The 19,216-nt window shown below is 44.4% G+C and overlaps 1 protein-coding gene across 1 annotated transcript in view; it reads right to left on the bottom strand.

The window, feature by feature from the left end:
* Positions 1–19,216, bottom strand: part of HEG1 (heart development protein with EGF like domains 1) — a 94,588-nt gene that overhangs the window by 47,610 nt on the left and 27,762 nt on the right. The window contains exons 3-7 of the mRNA XM_018050126.1: positions 13,993–14,280; positions 11,977–12,276; positions 5,759–6,112; positions 4,489–4,836; positions 331–627 (exon numbers count right to left, since the gene is read on the bottom strand). Of these exons, the coding sequence (XP_017905615.1) occupies positions 331–627; positions 4,489–4,836; positions 5,759–6,112; positions 11,977–12,276; positions 13,993–14,280 (1,587 nt within the window). The remainder of the gene's footprint in view (positions 1–330; positions 628–4,488; positions 4,837–5,758; positions 6,113–11,976; positions 12,277–13,992; positions 14,281–19,216) is intronic.

The following is a 19,216-nucleotide window of genomic DNA, read 5'->3' on the forward strand; positions in this document are numbered from 1 at the left end:
GAGCTGGTAAGACACTTGGGTTGACAGCAAACTCATTCTAGAAAGTGAAAGTGAAAATGTCATGTCAGACATGTCACTCAGTCATATCTGACACTTTATGACCCCACAGACTACAGCCCACTGGGCTCCTCTGTCCATGGAATTCCCCAGGCAAGAATACTGGAGTGGGTTGCCATTTCCTTCTCCCAGGGATCTTCCCGACCCAGGTCTCCTGCACTGCAGGCAGATTCTTTACCATCTGAGCCACCAGGGAAGCCAAAACCAACCTAGCACCACAAAGCAAACTGACAGATACGCTGAGGAAACATGCAGAGAGACCTTGCCCATCACCTCCACGCCCTCCAAAGGTCCTTGTGGCCGCTGATGAACCTGAGACCGGGCGGGCGTCCCCAGTCACCGTCGTGTTTCCCAGCTGTGTGGCACTCTCCATTTCTCCAGCTGTCGCCGCCGATCGCCCCGCATCCCTGGGAGTTGTGCTGCCGTTGGTGAGAGATCGCAGTGTGCGCTCCCCAACTCCAGCGAACGTAGCCAAAGTGTGCGGGCTGTGAGTGCGGACCCCTGGCGCTCCCCAGGAAGCCCCCTCTTCAGCTTTGGTACCAATACCCAGCTCAGGACTGTCTTCGGTGGCTACAAGAGGACAAGAAAGAGGAGGGCTGGTCAGTGCGGTGTACAGCGGGGCTGTGTGAGCCACAATGCTGTCCTCTGCCTTCTCAGGGTCTTTGTCTGAAACTGACGAGGTGAAAACCCAACATGTGCATCTTTCCTGCTAACACAGCAGTGACTGAATCCTCCAGAGGCAGTGCAAGATCAGTGCTGCTGTTCAGGTGACTTGGATTTACGATAAGTTTCATTACTCCAGTGAACAGGATCAATACAGTATTTCTTCTTGGTGATACATAATAAATAGTGTTTATGTCAGGGAAATTGGTGGCGGTGGTGGGGGGAAGTGAAAGTGAAAGTCTCTTAGCCATGTCCGACCCTTTGCAACCCCATGGACAGTACAGTCCGTGGATTTCTCCAGGCCAAAATACTGGAGTGGGTAGCCTTTCCCTTCTCCAGGGGATCTTCCCAACCGAGGGATAGAACCCAAGTCTCCCATATTGCAGGCAGATTCTTTACCAGCCGTGTCCCCAGTGAAGACCTAAGTGGGCAAAAAACTAACAACCCTGCTGGAGCTTTCCACCTGACAAGACCGGGGAGGGAGGCTGGATTACCCTAAAGGCTTTTACCTCCAGGTGGGACCAGCGATAGCTGATGGACACAGGGCCCGCCATTCTATAGTGTCTGTTATTCTACAGCGTAGCTCTCCACGCTAGCCCCTCAGTGAGAAACGGCATCATGGTTAGAGGTTACAGGTGAGCTTGTTTTTTTTTTTCTTGGTGGGACTGAATAGGAGTAGGTGACACATGAATAAATATCCTTTTCCTTTTTTCTTGGGTATATATTTTATGCTATAAACTTAAAGAATCTTAGATTATTATCAAATAAATCCTTCTTTTCAGAAATGAGGGAAACGAGGACCAATTCTTCTTGGCCTAACTGCTTCATAATCTGGATCTAATGCGAAAAACAGGCTCTTTTCTGATTCTTATTCCAATTCCTAAGTCAGTTTAGTCCTTGAGAGACCTACCTTGGTGGAAAATGGATGTAAAGCTGAGTATGAGGTCAACTCACTTCCTATGCGAGTGCTAAGTGGCTTTAGTCGTACCCAACTCTTTGCAACCCCATGGACTGTGGCCCCCCAGGCTCCTCTGTCCAAGGGATTCTCCAGGCAAGAATACTGGCGTGGGCTGCAGTGCCCTCCTCCAGGGGCTCTCTCCAACCCAGGGACGGAATCCACATCTCTTACACCTCCCGCAAAGGTAGGTGGGTTCGTTACTGCTCATGTCACCCGGGAAGCCCTCACTCCATGACAGGTGTGTGTTAGCTGACCGGCAGGGATGAGCAGGGGCACAGGCGCACACAGGGAGCTGGGGCGGCGCCAGGAAAGCCAGGACCTGGTCGCAGATGCGATCTGACCCTCGCGGGGGGACCTAAGAGAGACCCACGCAAAGTCCACCAGGAGAAGCTGGAGAGCGGAGCGTGCCTGGCCACAATTTCCCTGACAAAGAGGACAGGCCTGTGATGCTGCAGGCCAACCACGCCTCTCAGGCTGATGGACAACACAGGGGGCAGTCATCCCCTGAAACAGAGGGGCTGCACCTGAGCCCAGAGGAAGGGATGACCCGAGAAACCTGAAAGCTGTACGGCAGAAGCTGTGAGCTGTGGGTGATTCCAGGGAAAAGAGAGAAGGTGTTATGCAACCCCAGAGCAGGTGGTTTCAGGAACATGGCTCTTCCTCACCTGGTGCCTCAGAACCCCACGTGCCACTCACACTGAAGTCACATTGTCCCCACACACCAATTGCACCCTGACTGAAGATGTAGGTACTGAAGAGATGGAAGAGGGAAACTCTATGGGATGTAAACTCCAGGCCTGTGAAGGCGAAACTTCTGAGACCACAGGGGCAGGGCAGAAAAGGATGCCTTGTGTTTAAGTGACAGAAAGAGTGTGTTTTCCATGCTTGGATGTAAAACAGCACAAATAGTCTCCACCCACACATGTGGTATTCTTTACAACAGAGCATATGCTTTTCCATATCACATCAGTAGTAAACAATAAATGCTAATTTTACTCATTAATTAGAGAACTCATAGCAGGGAAAAGAGCTTCCATTGTTAGTGGTAGAGAGGTAAGAACTCAAACCTATTATAAGCTTAAATGATAAGTTACTGTATTTTTGGTTTATCAACATGCAATTTACTTTGATAAGGCGGATGAGAATTGTTCTCAAAATATTTTCCAAAAACATTCTTAAAAAGGAACATCAAAGGAAAAGTTTTCTTAAAGCAACAGACTAGAATTCATCAAAATTAAAAGATTCGTGCTGTTCATGGGATAACAGCAAGAAAGTTAAAAGACAACCCATAGAATAAGAGAAAATGACTGCAAATCATCTTTCTGATGAAGGACAAGTATCCAGAATATATAAAGAACTCTCACAACTCAATTAAAGAAAGATAAACAACCCCATTTAAAAAGGTTCAAAAGATCTAAACAGACGTTTCCGAAGAATATATACAAATGGTCAATGAGCACATGAAAAGATGCTCACCATCATTAGTCAGCTGGGAATACTGCAATCCAGTACCACTTAAGACGCCACTTAACCTCCACTACAATTGCTGTTATTGTTGCTCAACTGCTAAGTCATGTTCAGCTCTTTGCGACCCCATGAACTGCAGCATACCAGGCGCCCTCGTGCTTCACTGTCTCCTGGAGTTTCCTCAAATTCACATCCATCGAGTCGGTGATGTCATCTAACCACCTCATCGTCTGCTGCCCCCTTCTTCTTCTGCCCTCAGTCTTTCCCAGTATCAGGGTCTTTTCCAGTGAGTCAGCTCACTAGAATTAAAAGAGCTCGACAACAACAAACGGCGTTCAAGGTGCTAAGAAACTAAAACCCTCCTACTTTGCCAGTGGGAATACAAAATGGTGCAGCCCCTCTGGAAAACAGGTTGGTAGTTCCTCCAAGGTCAGAAACAGAGCTGCCATCTAACCTGGCAATTCCAAGAAAACATATGTGCACACAAAAACATGTACTTGAATGTTCACAAGAGTACCAGTCATAATAACCAAGAGGTGGGAACAACCCACATATCCAGTAACTGATAAAAGTACAAATTAAAACGTAGCACATCCATACAACGGAACAGCATTTGGCAACACTAAGGGATGAAGCCAGGACACACGCCACAGCAGGGATGAACCTTGGAAACCTGATGCTAAGTGAAAAACACAAAAGGCCACACATGCTATGGTTCCATTTGTAAGCAACGTCTCCAGTAGGCAAGTCTATAGAGGCAGAAAGTAAACTCATGGCTGCTGTCAGAGGCCCAGAAGAGCAGAGAGTGGGGAGACCACAGTGAGCAGTTTCTTTTTGGGGTGATGAAAACGTTCTGGAATCAGATGGTAGTGATGGTGGCCCAACTCTGTGACTATACCAAAACCGCCACTGAATTGTACATTTTAAATGGGTGAACTATACAGAATGTGAAATATAGCACAATAAGGCTGTTTAAAAGGGGGAAAGGAGAATGTCTCTTGATGGAAGCCCAGACCTGGTGTGAACAACCACTCACGAGGAGATGATACTCTCACCTTCCAGAAGCTGTGTGACGGCGGCAGCGTGGGGGTGTGGGGGTGAGCTCTAAGGGCTGGAAGGACACTGCAGAGAAGTCCCCGAGCTGTGTGCGGCAAGTGATAACAGCAGCATCTTGGAGACATTACAGAAAAATTGGGGGATATACAGGTTTATGGGTATCAACCAGCTAGAAGGATGGCCTGGAGATACTGAGAGGCCTGCAGAACCATTTCATTATCACTGAAGATCAAGCTCAGGCAGCCCCCCACCCTCCTCGGGGGTGCGGTTTCGTGGTGGAGACTCACTCGAGCGCTCCCCGCGAGGTGCCGAGAAGCCCAGACTTTCTGAGGACGATGAAGACAAGGACTCAGTGGCCAGCTCAGAGTAGCTCATTTCATACAGCGCTGAGTGGCTTCCTCGAGACTGCGGGGAGGAGGCTGAGAAGCGGGTCAGAACTGAAGCCTTCACAACCTCAGGATGGGAAGTGGAGCTTCCTGCCGCACCTGCGAAGGGCTCGCTGCCGGCGGAAAACCAGACAGCGGTGCTCTCTCCACCTCCGACTAGCGGGAGGGACCGAGAGGAGGCTTCTGTCTGAGACACAGGGCTGCCATTCCCTGCACCAGAGCCACTGGCCGGCTGGGGTCCTCCGGAAGCTGAAAGGTGTCAGACACAAAAGGCCATTACGTGGATGTAAGAGAGATCCCTCCACAACAAAGACACGAGTCTTCCCTAAGAGAAGGTGCCCTTTGCAAGGACCTTATACAGTGTTTACTATACACGTGACCTGACGTACGCTTTCATGTTCTAAACAATTATTTCAAAATTATTCAGTGTCAATGAGAGAGCAATACCAAAAACTGGTGAAGAGCAGAGCTTTTAAACAGTACCTGCAAAGTCTCAGAGTCACTTACAGGCCTGAGTGTTTTATTCTTTCCCCTAAAACACGGGGTAGTATGAGCCAGTGGGTATGCTGCTACACCATCAAATACAATGTGCCCAAATATGATGCTTAGTCAGTATTTTCCTAAGGCACTTCTATTATTAATAAAGATTATTCTAATTCTGAAATACAGCAAAAAAAAATCAACTATGGGGCTCACTAAAACTATGAACTTGAGGAGTATATTTATATACTCTGCACATTTTATTTGTGAAGATGGTCTGTACATAAGATAACTGAAGCTGGCTTTAAAGAGCGGCCAGCTCTGAGTCTGAAGTTAAAGCTGCAGAGCCACAAGATACATCAGCACCAGGAGCTTGGAGGTGGGAGTCTCAGCTCTGCGGTGAGTGAGATAAAGATCAGGCACTCACTACTTAAACCAGCTGAGCCTCAGTTTCCTCATCTACAAGAAAGCAGGAGGAATGATGCCTGTTTGACTAATTTCACAACACTGTCATGCTGAAAATCAAAATGTGATAATGTGGTCTACCAGATAAAAGAGACAGTGTTATCCAAGAACACAGTTGTCGTCTTTTTTTCTTTTAAAGATTACAAATGGTCTTGAAGTGACCCCTTGAGAAAATTCAACAATTTTTACATGTCCATAATACATCAAATAGAAATTGAAGACTTACTTGGAGAATCATTTTGCCAAAATTCCCTTGAGACGTTGGAAGGTGTAAGACCAAATGCACTTTCTGTGGACAGCCCTGTGAATGCCCCATCCCCTGGGCTCCTGAATACTCCACTGCTTCTTCTCAAGTCTGCCTCCGAGGGGGAAGGATGGACTGATGACGAAGTTATGGCAATATCAGAGTCCTCAGGGAAATGTTCTGTCTCATTCAGAGGTTGCAGACTGATGGCTGAAGACTGGGGCGTCCTTCGGACACTGTTGGTGAACATGGTGGCAACATGGACACTCTTTGTCCCACTCACCGAGGAGCTGTGGACAGCAGTAGAGCTGTTTAAATCCTCTATGCTTCCAGAAGCTAGAACGGAAGAAAATATGCTTTAAGACTAGCCAGGGTGTATCTGGATACAAATGATGTTACTTACATTGTGATAGATGAATATATGTAATGTGGATCTAAAAGATAAACACAGCTAACACCCTCATTCTCCCTCTTTTCACAGCGCTAAGTGGAGAAGCATGAGGTCCTTTGCTGAGCACAACGAAAGCTTCAGATCAAGCTAAGAGGAAGACAGCAGAAAGCCTCTAGACCCGACTTGCGTCAGTCTATATAGAAGAAGCTAAAAACTTCTGTTCTTGAGTTCCACCTTATAACTTATATAGGACAGACCACTGAGACACAGTCTGTGTTTTGTTTTCTTTTAGCCACGTAAGCCTTTTGTTCAAATGCTATTATAGATTAAAGCCTATACCTAAAAATGCATAAAAGTGGGTGCATTACAGGGGACCCAGTCACCAGCGAGGAGGCCTTGGGCTTTGCATCCACAGTCAGAACAATGGTGGCCTAGAACAGTCATTCCCAGCCTTGCCACCATCGACAGTTCTTTATTACTTGCCACCTCAGGGCCATTGTAAAACTGACGTTTCGCAAGACCATTAACCAAGCTGCATTTATTAAGTAACAGAGCTTCTAATCAGCAGGAGATACTCATCATTACCCCACTGATTTGATTTAATTCCACCCAAAAGCAACAGGCTCCATCCCTGGAGTTAACCTCATGAAGCTCTGGAGACTGGCTCACACAGCACTCCAGTGGGTCCCAAAGACTCCAGGTTGGGAACAATGTTTCTGATGAAAGGGACGGCAGACACTGGATCAGTTGTCAAGAGCCTCCAGAACTGAATAACACACCATTGGTCAAAGTGGACAGTCTGCTCTACAGAAGTACAGTGGCTTGCTGGTGGTTCCCTTTCACAAAGAACTTTCCAAAGGACACCCTGAGAAAAGACCTCCAGAAGGGTACACTGAAAGCCTCATGCCAAACAGGAATAAACTGCAGGGAAGCATGGTGAGTGGGCAAGAAGACCCGGAGGCAAGAAGGAAGAGTGCTTTTTTAAGCCAAATTTTTAAAAAAGGTACTCTGTATACCTATAAAATGAAACGCTTCAAATTGTTAATTATGACCCAGGAAAGGAAAAAATAAAGTCCTCATTATAAGCGTTTCTTTGAAGACCAGTCCAATACACAGTCATAACAAAAGCACAAATAAAAGTTAAATATATACATAGAGAGTGAGCACAGGAAACAAAAAGGCTCCTTTTACTTTTGTACAAAACCACAGAACCAGGTATACCTAGAACACAGGCTGTGGCTCGGGTTGCTGGACCTTTAGGGAGACAAGGAAGATGCAGGCAATCCGTGAAACTAGTAATTAAATCAAATAGAGAGACCTGGAAACAAAAATAGTTGCAGTCTACAGCCATCCCTTCAGTTCAGTTCAGTCGCTCAGTCGTGTCCGACTCTGTGACCCCGTGAATCGCAGCACGCCAGGCCTCCCTGTCCATCACCAACTCCCAGAGTTCACTCAGACTCACGTCCATTGAGTCCATGATGCCATCCAGCCATCTCATCCTCAGTTGTCCCCTTCTCCTCCTGCCCCTAATCCCTCCCAACATCAGAGTCTTTTCCAATGAGTCAACTCTTCGCATGAGGTGGCCAAAGTACTGGAGTTACTTAAGAACAAAAACAAATGGACCTGGGGTTTTTGAGCACAAGCATCCATTCTCCTTGCTTAACCCTGAAATAAACCTTTCTCTGCTACAAACTAACAAAAAAGGTTCAGTATTAAAAAAAAAAAAGCACAACACAGACATGTCCCAAATCCTCACTCACCTACTTAGCTTCTTGGACCTAACTTCATTAGCGTCATCATCTATATCCACCAATTACAGCCCCATCGGATTGCTGAGTGCTCTTTCAAAACACTTTTCTTCCCAGTAAATTGCATTATTTCATTGACTCAGTGCACAGTGACAGTTTTATTGGACTCAGCCTGAATACCTGTCCAGCAAAGCAAATGGCCTCAGAAATACACCCGTAAACATCACAACCGCTGAAAGTCACAAAAGGAAAATGGCTAGGTTTTCCCTGACCCTGAGGCTCCATGGAACACTGTTTCACCGTTTCATTATCATCAGTATTACAAGCTGCCTTTTCAACCAATAACAATATGCCACTACTTTACGTACACCTCCACAGATTGTGCTACCTAAGACTTTATTTGTATAATCTCATTCAATGCTCACAGTAAAGCTACTAAGCAGTGTGGATACTTCTGTAGAGTTGGCGCTTCTTAATAAAAGGAGAAAAGCTTGGTCACACTAACCTACAATCACCACTTATGTTACCAAATGAGCACCTGCTGAATACATCTAGGGGGAAATGCACCATGTTTCTAATCAGCAGACCAGCACTACCGATTATTTAATAATTGCCCTTCCTTGCTCATTTTCCACCCTTGAAGCAGCCATTCAAAAATGAGAAGGCCATCCATCTGGGAGCAGAAACAAGCTAAATTCCCTAATATTTATAATAAGAGGTGAAAAGAATGCCTGCTCTTCTGGGGAAAGAATATGGGTCCCTCTCCCATTACAACACAATGTACTGGAGCCTCAGGCACATACTACGATGCTTGCCCTTGACTTGGCTGTGATCCAGAACTTGCCAAAAATCTTGCTGAAGCAGCTGATATTTGGGAAAGGTATTGCTAAATCTACAACCTTCTGAGCTACTTATATTCTCTTCCTCTACAAAGTGAAATCACCACAAAGCAATTTACCTGGACCATATCAATTCGGCTGCCCACAGAAACACTTTCATGAGTTGAGATCCATTACTACACCCTCCGTTCCTATTGAGTATATATAGAAAACATCACCTTTTAAAGAACATTAGCACCATTTCCACAAAACAGCAATTGAAGGTATTTTCTAGTATGATCCTCAATATTCGTTATATAAAATTCCTCTTAGAAGGTACTGCCCCCAAAACACTGAAGCCTATGGATGAAATTGTATTACTCACTTTATCTGACAATATATCACACCCCACCCAGTTCCACTTTGTGCCCTGGTTTCCAGGAAGCTCGGTACTAAATTTAGTGCTCAACTGTAGCCACTCTCACATAATTCAACATACACATATCTCTTTTCACCTTTAAAAGAGAACTTTTTTCCCTATTAGTTGCTTTGCTTACTTTCCCCCCTAATTATCAAATAGTACATGGTCATTCGAGAAAATATAAAAAGTAGAGAAGGAAAAAAAAAAAGCAGGACGCAAAATAATTTCAAATGGCTTCCGATCTCTGTTTTTGAAATCTGAGTTAGCTGTCTAGGCCTATACTTGATTTAATGCATATATTTATTAGCGTGTAATTTATTTTTGGAAGCAGGCAACTCCTGGCTACCCAAGCCTCAGAAAGGCTATGTTGTGTGTACATCTGTGTGCAGCAGAATGAAAAGTGAAAAGAGTCACAGAATACAAAGGCTGATGTGTCTGGAATAATAGACGCTGGAACTAGAAGGATCTTCAGGATCAGCTGCTCTAATCCCTTCCTGTTTCAAATAAGGACCCCCATCCTCCCCAAGCCATGTTACTGGCTGGCCATCCTAGCGCTCACCTAGTGAGCAGCATCAGTCCTCTGACTGATCCAAGTGCCAGGACTTTCACAGGGTCACATTCACTAGTGACAAAGCAGCCAAGTGTCACAAAGTACACGCCCCCGCCACACTCCCTCTTGGCTTGGATTCCCCACGGAGAGGCCAGCTGGGTTGGGTGACTCCCAGTCTGGGTCTGCCAAGTCCTGCTGGCTTTCTCAGCACTCTCGCCTGCATGCCTAGAACTCCTAGATCCCACAGTCAGGAAATCTACATCTCAAAATTCAGGTTTCAGGGGAGGTAGAAGATACACTAGAGCTCTGGCTAGCAGGCCAGCAGGGACCAGCCCAGCACTCAAAATAAAGCAGAGCTTTGGGACTTCCCTGGTAGCCCAGTGGTTAGGAGTCTGCCTTGCAACACAGGGGATGCAGGTTCAATCCCTGGTCAGGGTACAGAGATCCCACACGCTGAGGGGCAACTAAGCCCATGGGCCACAACTAGAGAAGCTCACACGCTACAATGAGGACCCAGCACAAAACACAAAATAAACAAAATAATAAAGCAGAGCTTCATCTCCACACGGGCTCAGGCCCTTGTTCATGGCCCCTGTACATCCCTGCAGCAGGATGGGGCTAGCAGGCTAGATCCAGATGGCTGGCAGTCACATCCTGAATGCCTGGGTCTCCCTGCATTGAACAGCACCCAAAGTCCCCTCCAGTATCTAAGAGGGAGGTGGGACTCTACCTGGCACAGAACAACTGGTTCACTAAGAAGGAGGAGCAATGCTCAGCGAAGCATTTAAGGAAGAGGAACGATATGGTAGACCACTTCAAAACTTAAAAGTATGAGGTTCTAAAAGGATGAAGGAACTGGAGGGCTAAACACTTTTCTGAAAGTACAGATGACTACAGTCAAGGCCAGTAGTTGGAAACACAGACTGATTTTCAAATACACCACAATAAATATACCACAGCAGTGGGTTGAATTTAAAGTATAAATATTAAATGACCCTGACCAAAGTCAAGTTTAGCTTCCTAGAAAATGCTTCCTTTCCACCATTTCGTAAAGTGGTTCTTAAACCACCAAACCACAGGACTTTGAAGCCGGAAAGGATTTCAGCTTTTATCCAATCTAACCAACGTTTAAGAATAATTTTAAAAGCAATCCCCTAAAAATATGAATCATAAATTATATACATACCCAGTTGGCAGGAAACTATATAGAGTATATGAAAGGGGAATGGGTTGCTTTCAATAGGTATTCCAGAGGGGGTCTCCGTTTTCACTTTGATGACATAAACCTAGTCCTGTAAAGTATTTCTAACATCCTCTGAAATGGCAACATCTGAAGCCATCTAAGCTCCATTTCCCAAGGATTCTTCCAACCCTCTGGGCCCTGCTCCCTACGGCATCCAGATGAAAACACAAGTAGCACGCACAGGCTCAGAATGAAACCTCGTAGAAGAGAAATGGGCGAAGTTTCCAGCACTGGCCTGCGGCCGGATGAACCCCGTAATATTTGGCACATGCTCACCCCTTCCTCATCAACTGCACCTCGCTGTGGGGCAGGGGACCCTAAGAGAAGTAACAGACACAGTCTGTGTCCTCAGAGGATTACAGTGCAGCTGGGTAGAAGGCTAAGATGGATAAGGATAAGCTAGTGTGACCTGGTGCATGGCTCAGAGGGTTGATGAAAGGCTCAGTGGAGGTGGGACACCTACATGGAGACTTAACTGATGACCAGGGGTTGGAACACAAAGGGCCCAGTGATCCGCCGCTACAACCTTGCAAACACCTGCCTGTATGGGTTTTCTTGAAATGATAACTGTGTATTATCTTTGCCATTGAAGGAAACATTTTTGCAATAATAAGGAAATACAAATATAACTCTCTATCGAATGGCACAATGTTCACCATTTTATTCACCCTGGAACTGGTCTCTAATGCAAGAACACATACTGCCACGCTCAGCCTTGGTTGTGTGTGTATGTGTATACGCAGGGGAAAGGGGAAAAAGCAGGGCCTGGTGGAGAGAAAGGTCTGGAGCAGCTACCAGACCAACTATTATTTTCTTCCTTATACAAGTAAAGAAAACACATTTTAAAAATGAACTTCAGCACTGAGATAAATTGTGCAGGTTGTACTTTTAACCCCCAATACGTTGCACTGGTGCTTAAAGTCTTTCCCCGTAGCCCCTGTGGTGAGTATGTAACTGGCTGGACATTCAGGGCTATTTATTTCTATTCTGCATGACTTCAGAGGGTGAAGCTGGGACAGAAGCACTCACATGAGGGATGGTCAGAGGGAGGGAAGTAAGCCGATGTCCTGGAGAGAGGCGGCCAGGAGGGCTCTGGTCCTGAGGAATTTCTCTGCCTGGGGAGTGCGGTCTCTTCTCCCTCCTCCACAGCAGGGAGAGAAGACTGGCTCAAAACTGAAGTGGCAGCCATTTGGGTGTGCACAGTCACTTCTTCGGGGAGCCCCTGTCCCCCCGCTGGGGAACCCCAGGATGTTCCATTCTCCATGGAAAGAGGGGCAGTTCTTGCTTCTGACCCTGAACTGCTGGATGGCAGTTGACGCTTTCCCCAGGCTGAAAGTAGACAGACACAATTAAAATTCCACCAGCAGACTTCCAAACGTCTGAACCATCTTTGAGTGAGCTCACCTCTGACCTCTATAAAACAGACACGATTAGAAATTAGGAGCAACTGTTCATTCTTTGAAAAATTTCCTCCTGAAGCAGAGACCACAGACCCACACAAAGGCTGTTTTCAGATCTCGCAAACAAAGGCTCTGCATTTTATGGTAAAATTATCAACAAAGGAGCACAAAGAAGCTAAATATCAGACGACATGGAACCAGAGGTCGGTTTTGGATCACGACACATCACCCACATTCCACAAAGCTGGTCCCAGAATTTACTTAAATTTAACACAAAATTTCCACGATCTGAATGACCAACAAACCCAGGCAGCAACACACACAGTTTCTAGGCTCTATATCCATCACTCACAAATGGAATGTAAAATACTGCCCAATACACCCTTTACAGAATTGAGTCCCCCAGCCAGACCTCCCATCACTCAGGCGGGATGCAGTCATCTTTGATGGTTTCAGCCTCTTCCTTTAGGTCATCACCAAAGTGTATCAGTTTTCCTTTGTGAAGAGTCTTCACTGATTCCTTCCACGCCATCCCCAAAGCCACCAGACCGAACGTTAACACCAGGCCATACATTAGCACCTGGTATCCGGCTTTCTGCGTCTGCCCGGGTGCTCCCTGGGACTCCAGGTTACTTCTGCTCCATCTCCCACCCCAGACATCGTCTACCCATCTGCCAGATGCACCTGCCCAAATTCACTTCAATCATGTGACTGCCTTGTTCAAAAATCTTCAGTGCATTCCCCATCCCACCAAATCAAAACTGCTTGGTTTTCAAAGTGTTGGATAATTGTGCCTAACCCCACCCACATGACTGTTCTATCCACTGCTCCTCTTCTCTGTGTGTGACTTATGTCCTCCCCAAGGGAGGCTGCTGGCCTCACCACCCACAAAGAGGCCACATTCTCTTCCTTCCTCTGTATCTTCGCTCACATGACCCAGGCATTGCACTCCTCAGCCACCCCTCCCACCTTGCTCAGATACACAGGCTTAGGCTCAAATCTCAGCTCTGAAATCTGTTAACTGTCTGACCTGCACACATTGGACTGATGGATTTCTCTAGCTTCAGTTTCCAAATTCCTAAAATGAGAGTAATGTGACCTCATCACTTGCTGTGAGAACAGAGAGACGAAATATGTTAGTACTGAGTGGGTATCTAGTCGGTGCTAGCCTTCTTTGTCTTCGCTTCTTCAATCAAATCTTGCTCATCCAGCCTGAGCTCCTTATTGAAATCCTTTGCTAAAATTGGCAAAACTTTTTGTGCTGTGCCAACTGGCACGAGAACAACCATCTGAGCTACGTCAACACAAACAACACAACCCAGCAGTCTAGCAGACCTGGTACCTAGGAGACGGCTGAGTGTGGCAGGACAGCCAATATGGTGTGGATTTGGTATGGCCATGGAATGTAGATTCCACAGGATTGGTCAGGCCACTCAGCAAATCTGCATCCTCCCCTGGTCTATACTTACAACTCAACTAACCACAGTGAGCCACAGGTGGAGCCTAAGGAACAGTGTGGTCCTCTGTCCCAGGACCCTTGTCTGAGCATCGTGACTCAGGATGCAGGAAGGCAGAGACCATCAGATATTTGGTTTCCCAGGACTGGACATGCATGCACAAAATAGTGTCATTAGCATAAACTCACCTAAGGTGCTGCTCTGAGAAGTCAGAGTCGTTGTTCTTCCAGGCCCGTAGCGGGGAACGGTGAAATCTGTTCTCCTTAGAGAGTCATTTATTCCTCTAGCAGCTGCTGTTTCAGTTTGTAGGGTGATGTTTTCTGGAGCATCCAAAGAAGGATGGCTCTTCCTGGGGGTCTGCACCATGACGCCCTCTTTGGAGACCACTGTTGGAAAGTCCACTTGATTCTGATCAAAGGTAACGTTTTCTATTTGGGGTTCAGTGTTGCTTTCTAGCCAGTGGTTTTTTACAACAGCTGAAACAAGAGGAAAACGGATCAGTGAGAACTTACTGCTTTCTGAAAAGAGCACTAAACCTTCAGAAACGTACATAAGCACATACATCAATGGAGAAGCGGGTTCAAGGAGAATAATTTCACCTTTCTTTTTCTCCAACAGTAATTATTCTTGCAATCCAGGGGAAGAAATTAGAAAGCAACAATATTATATAGGATTAAATTTTATAATAAACAGAATAAGTGATGAAAATTGATAGAAAGAGACCAATTTGAAGTCATTGCTGACCACATGGCTCCTTGAAAAAACCATTTTTATGTTCCCATTTGGGAATGATATTTTTCTTTCTGCTTAGGATTGAAGGGTGGTGTTGAGAAAGCTTTGCAGGGATGAATGAAGTCACTTCTACCTATATGAGTCAGATAAAAATGGCCAACCATTGGATCAGCAAATGTTGCAGGCAGAACCTACAGTTCAACTCAAAATATCACACACACACCCCAAAGGAGCAAGTTATCTTCTAGATCAGCCCTGTCTAAGAGGTATATAAAGTAAGCCACAAATGCAAGCCACATAAGTAACTTTAAAACTTACAGTAGCCACATTTTTAAAAGAAATGGGTGAAAACAATTTTAACAAATATTTTATTTACTCCAACATATTCAAAATAATACTTCAATATGTAATTGATATAAAACTGTTGAGATATTTTGCATTCTTTTTTTGGAATTAAACCTTTAAAGTCCAGAGAGTAATTTGCCAGCCACACTTCAAGGGCACAATAGCCACATGAGGCCATATAGACAGTGCAATTCTAGAGCAGAGGTTTTCGATATTGCCCCACTCTGACCCACTCCTACCTGAAGCAATGATGCACAGACTGGAGTTGGAGGGGTGCTGATTATAAATTCTTCCATAAAGAGATTCTGATGACCTTTCCTAAGGGAATCATTTCCTCCCCAACCCCCTTGAGAATTGCTTTTTCCATGCTTCCTATTCTGTTTCCTGTAACTGATAATTAACAGAAGCTTCCTAAGGAGAAGGGCGTTTCCTAGGCATCTGAGCTCCCTTGGGGCCTAGCCCCAGACAGGCAAGGTCCACACTCAGCTAGAAATGGGATATGGAGTGGTATTTCCAGGGCAGCCGCCAAGTACATAAGTTCAACGTGGAACTCTAGGGTTATGGACAGCAGTGAGTGACCCACACAGCATGTAACCTTTGTTCTTCCTCTCTGAGCTGCAAAGGCCAGCTGACCTCCCTAGAGGACAGAAAGGATCTGAAAATGCCTTCCCTACCCTCTTGGTCAACTTGGCACAATGAGATAAGTTATTCTCAAAAGAAGCCAGAAAAAAGTGATTGTCAGGAGGCAGAAGGGACTTAAAAACCCCTGCTCCAAAACTGGTAAGCCATGAGCAAAGAGAAGGAAATGAAGTTAGCTCTATTTACAGCCTGCAGATGAGTCTGAGGCTTGACCAATGGTCAGCATGGCTGAGCTTCTGGAAGCAGCAACGTCTTCTTCAGGGAGCAAGAGATGGGCGCCCCAAGATCCAATCAGCTCAAGGAATTCCAGTCTTCAAACGGAAAAGAATGGCCACATGAAGACAGGACATGGCTATCACTGAACCATGCTGTCTCCCTGGAGGGCTGACTAAAAACAGAAGGCAGGAAAAATGCACACTATAAACAAAACTAAAAGGTAGACTATTGTCCTGCAGTATCCTGAATAACCCTGCCACGAACAACAACTAAAAACGCTGAATAAAATGCTTTTTAAAAAATACTTCTAAACGCATTGCTGAGTTAGCAAGCAAATCTGGTGAGGTCAAAAATGAACTGAGAGCTGGAATTCAGAGAGGTGAGCTAACTCCAAAGCTGGCAGCTGCTCTGGGGCACCTGCTCATCATTTGTGACCTTCAACTTCTGTCCTGATGGCCACAGGGATGCACGAGATAGGAGGGAGCCTGAGAGGAAACTCCTATATGAAGTTGGGACCAGGGCTATACCTTGGATGTAGGGCAAGTAGAAACAAACCTGCCCTGCCAAAGAGGAGAGCAAGAAATCTGGCCCCTCAATCTTGGTTTCAGGTGGAAGAAAAATAATAACTCACCCAAGAATTGATAACCATAAAGCTAGCCCTTATGTGGGTGTGCAGCACATACAACACCTGCGTGGTCTAAACCTCAAGCCAAGGGTATATTTAAAAGTGATCCTACAGAGATTATGATGCCAAGTGAAGTAAGGCAGTCAGAGAAAGACAAATATCACATGATATCACTCATAGCTAGAATCTAATTTTTAAAAATGATACAAATGAACTTATTCACAAAACAGTCTTACAGATATCAGAAGCAAACTTACAGTTACCAAAGGGGAAACATAGTGGGAAGGGATAAATCACTAGTACAAATAAGATAGGCAACCAACCAGAACATATTGCATAGCACGGGGGACTCTACCCAATATTCTGTGATAACCTATAGGAGAAAATAATCCAATAAAGAATGCATATTTGTGTAACTGAATCTCTTTGCTCTACACCTGAAACTAATGACATTGTAAATCAACTATACACCAAGAAAATTATTACAGATATGTTTTAAAAAGTGGTCCTGAACCTTGTGGATATACTAGAAACCACTGAATTATATACAGGCATACCTCGTTTTACCGTAACTCACAAATATTGCACTTTTTTACAAATTCAAAGTCTGTGGTAATCCTGTGTCAATCAAGTCTACTGGTACCGAAAGCATTATTTTTAACTAAAATATGTACATTGTGCTTTTCAGACATAATGCTATTGTACACTTAACAGACTACAGTATATTTTAGACATAACTTTTAAATGCACTGCAAAAGCAAAAATTTCATGTGACTTGCTTTACTGTGATATTTACTTTATTGCAGTGGTCTGGAATTAAACCCACAATATCTCAGAGGTATGCCTGTACTTTAAAATGCTGAATTTTATGGTATGCAAATTATATCACAAACCACACACACACACACACTGTTAATGGGGAGGAAAAAGTGGAGCTGATATACAGTGTCTCTGAGTACTTGGGAGGAACAAATGCGAATGATCTTTAGGTGAACATACCTTCACCTTATTTTTATTTTATTATTTAAAATTGGATAAAATCCTATTTTATAAAATTGGATAAAATCCTAAGGAATAAGAAATCACAGTAAAAAAAAAATCACAAAATAAACAAGAAAAAGGCATTTGTGGGCAAAAGTCGGCAAACTAGACAAGACTTCAACTACTGGAATTATCAGACAAAGAATGTAAGCATACAAAACTCCATGAAGATAAATAAGAAAAAATTGAAAATGAGAGAAAAAGACTATAAATAACGGCTAAAAATTGAAAGACATCTGCATGGAAACTCTAGAAATGAAAAAATAATAATTAAAATTAGGAAACTCAACAGCAGATTAGATACAGCTGAAAAGAGAATTAAGAATTACAAGACAGATAACAAGAGAATGCTGAGATATGAAGAGACAGAAAATATGAAAAAGAGATGAAGAGACAAGAAGATCCAGTGAGAAAGTACAACAGATATCTGACTGGAGTTCTAGGAGGGGAAACGGGAGAAGGCAATGGCACCCCACTCCAGTACTCTCGCCTGGCTAACCCCATGGACGGAGGAGCCTGGTGGGCTGCAGTCCATGGGGTCGCTAGGAGTCGGACACGACTGAGTGACCTCACTTTCACTTTTCCCTTTCATGCAACGGAGAAGGAAATGGCAACCCACTCCAGTGTTCTTGCCTGGAGAATCCCAGGGACGGGGGAGCCTGGTGGGCTGCCGTCTCTGGGGTCGCACAGAGTCGGACACGACTGAAGCGACTTAGCAGCAGCAGGAGAGGAGATGAGAAAAAAGAAGAACAGTAATATTCAAAAAAGTAATGGCTAAGAATTTTTCAGAACTGATAAAAAGTATATGTCTTCAGGCTAAGGGAGTCCAACAAATCCTTAGGAAGCTAAATTAAAAAAAAATATAAGCCCATATCACAGAGAAAGGGCAGAAAAATCACAAACACTAGGTCTTAAAAACAACCAGGAGGAAAAAATGACAAAGCAGCTAGGGAAGATGATAATTCAAATAACGGTTGACTTCTCAATAGCAACAATGGAGGCCACCGTGGATAGATATTTGTAATGTGCTGAGAGAAAAAAAAAACTGGAATTGTATACTTGACAGAATTATATTTGAAAACTGTCTTGAAACTATCTTTCAAAACAGAAACATTTTCAGTCAGATTTGGGTTAGTCAACTACGTCCACTAAAGGAAATGACGGAGAATTTACTTCAAGTAGCAAAAAAAGCCATTTTAGGTGAAAGCTATAAGGTGCAAGAAAAAAATAATGAGCAATAAAACCAAAGAAGCACTGAATTTATAAAGCAGCAATTTCTCATTTGTTGGATTAAGAAGACAAGACAGAGTAAACATAACACATAAGTCAGGTGGGATGATCAGAGTCATGTTGTGAAGCGTGTCGTGTAGGAGAAAGGTGACTTTAAGCTGTGTCACAATGCATTTTAAAGCTGACCCTAAAGAGTAAAACTGGGAGAGCTTGGAATGATATAAAATTTCCACCAAGAGAAATCAATGACTATAGCCTAAAACCAAAACCAAAAAAAAAAAAATCAATAAACAGGGACATAAGCATGCTACTTAGAGGTATGGACATAATTCTTAAAAAAACCAGTTAAAAGGGCTGAAAGTAGGAAGCAGAAAATAATAATGGTAGGAGTGGTCAGTGTTTTTTATAATAGCCATATGAAACGTACTCAATCTTTAAACCATGCGTAATTTTGATAAAAATAAAAATAAAATTTTATAAAACAAGCCCCTGATGGCCCTGGCCTGGAATTCCCAAGGAACAGTATCCCACTGCTTCCCCACCCCTTAACTCTGGAGGTATCCCTACTCCTTTTATTGCAGATG

The sequence above is a fragment of the Capra hircus genome, chromosome 1 (genome assembly GCF_001704415.2).
Source record: "Capra hircus breed San Clemente chromosome 1, ASM170441v1, whole genome shotgun sequence".
NCBI lineage: Eukaryota > Metazoa > Chordata > Mammalia > Artiodactyla > Bovidae > Capra > Capra hircus.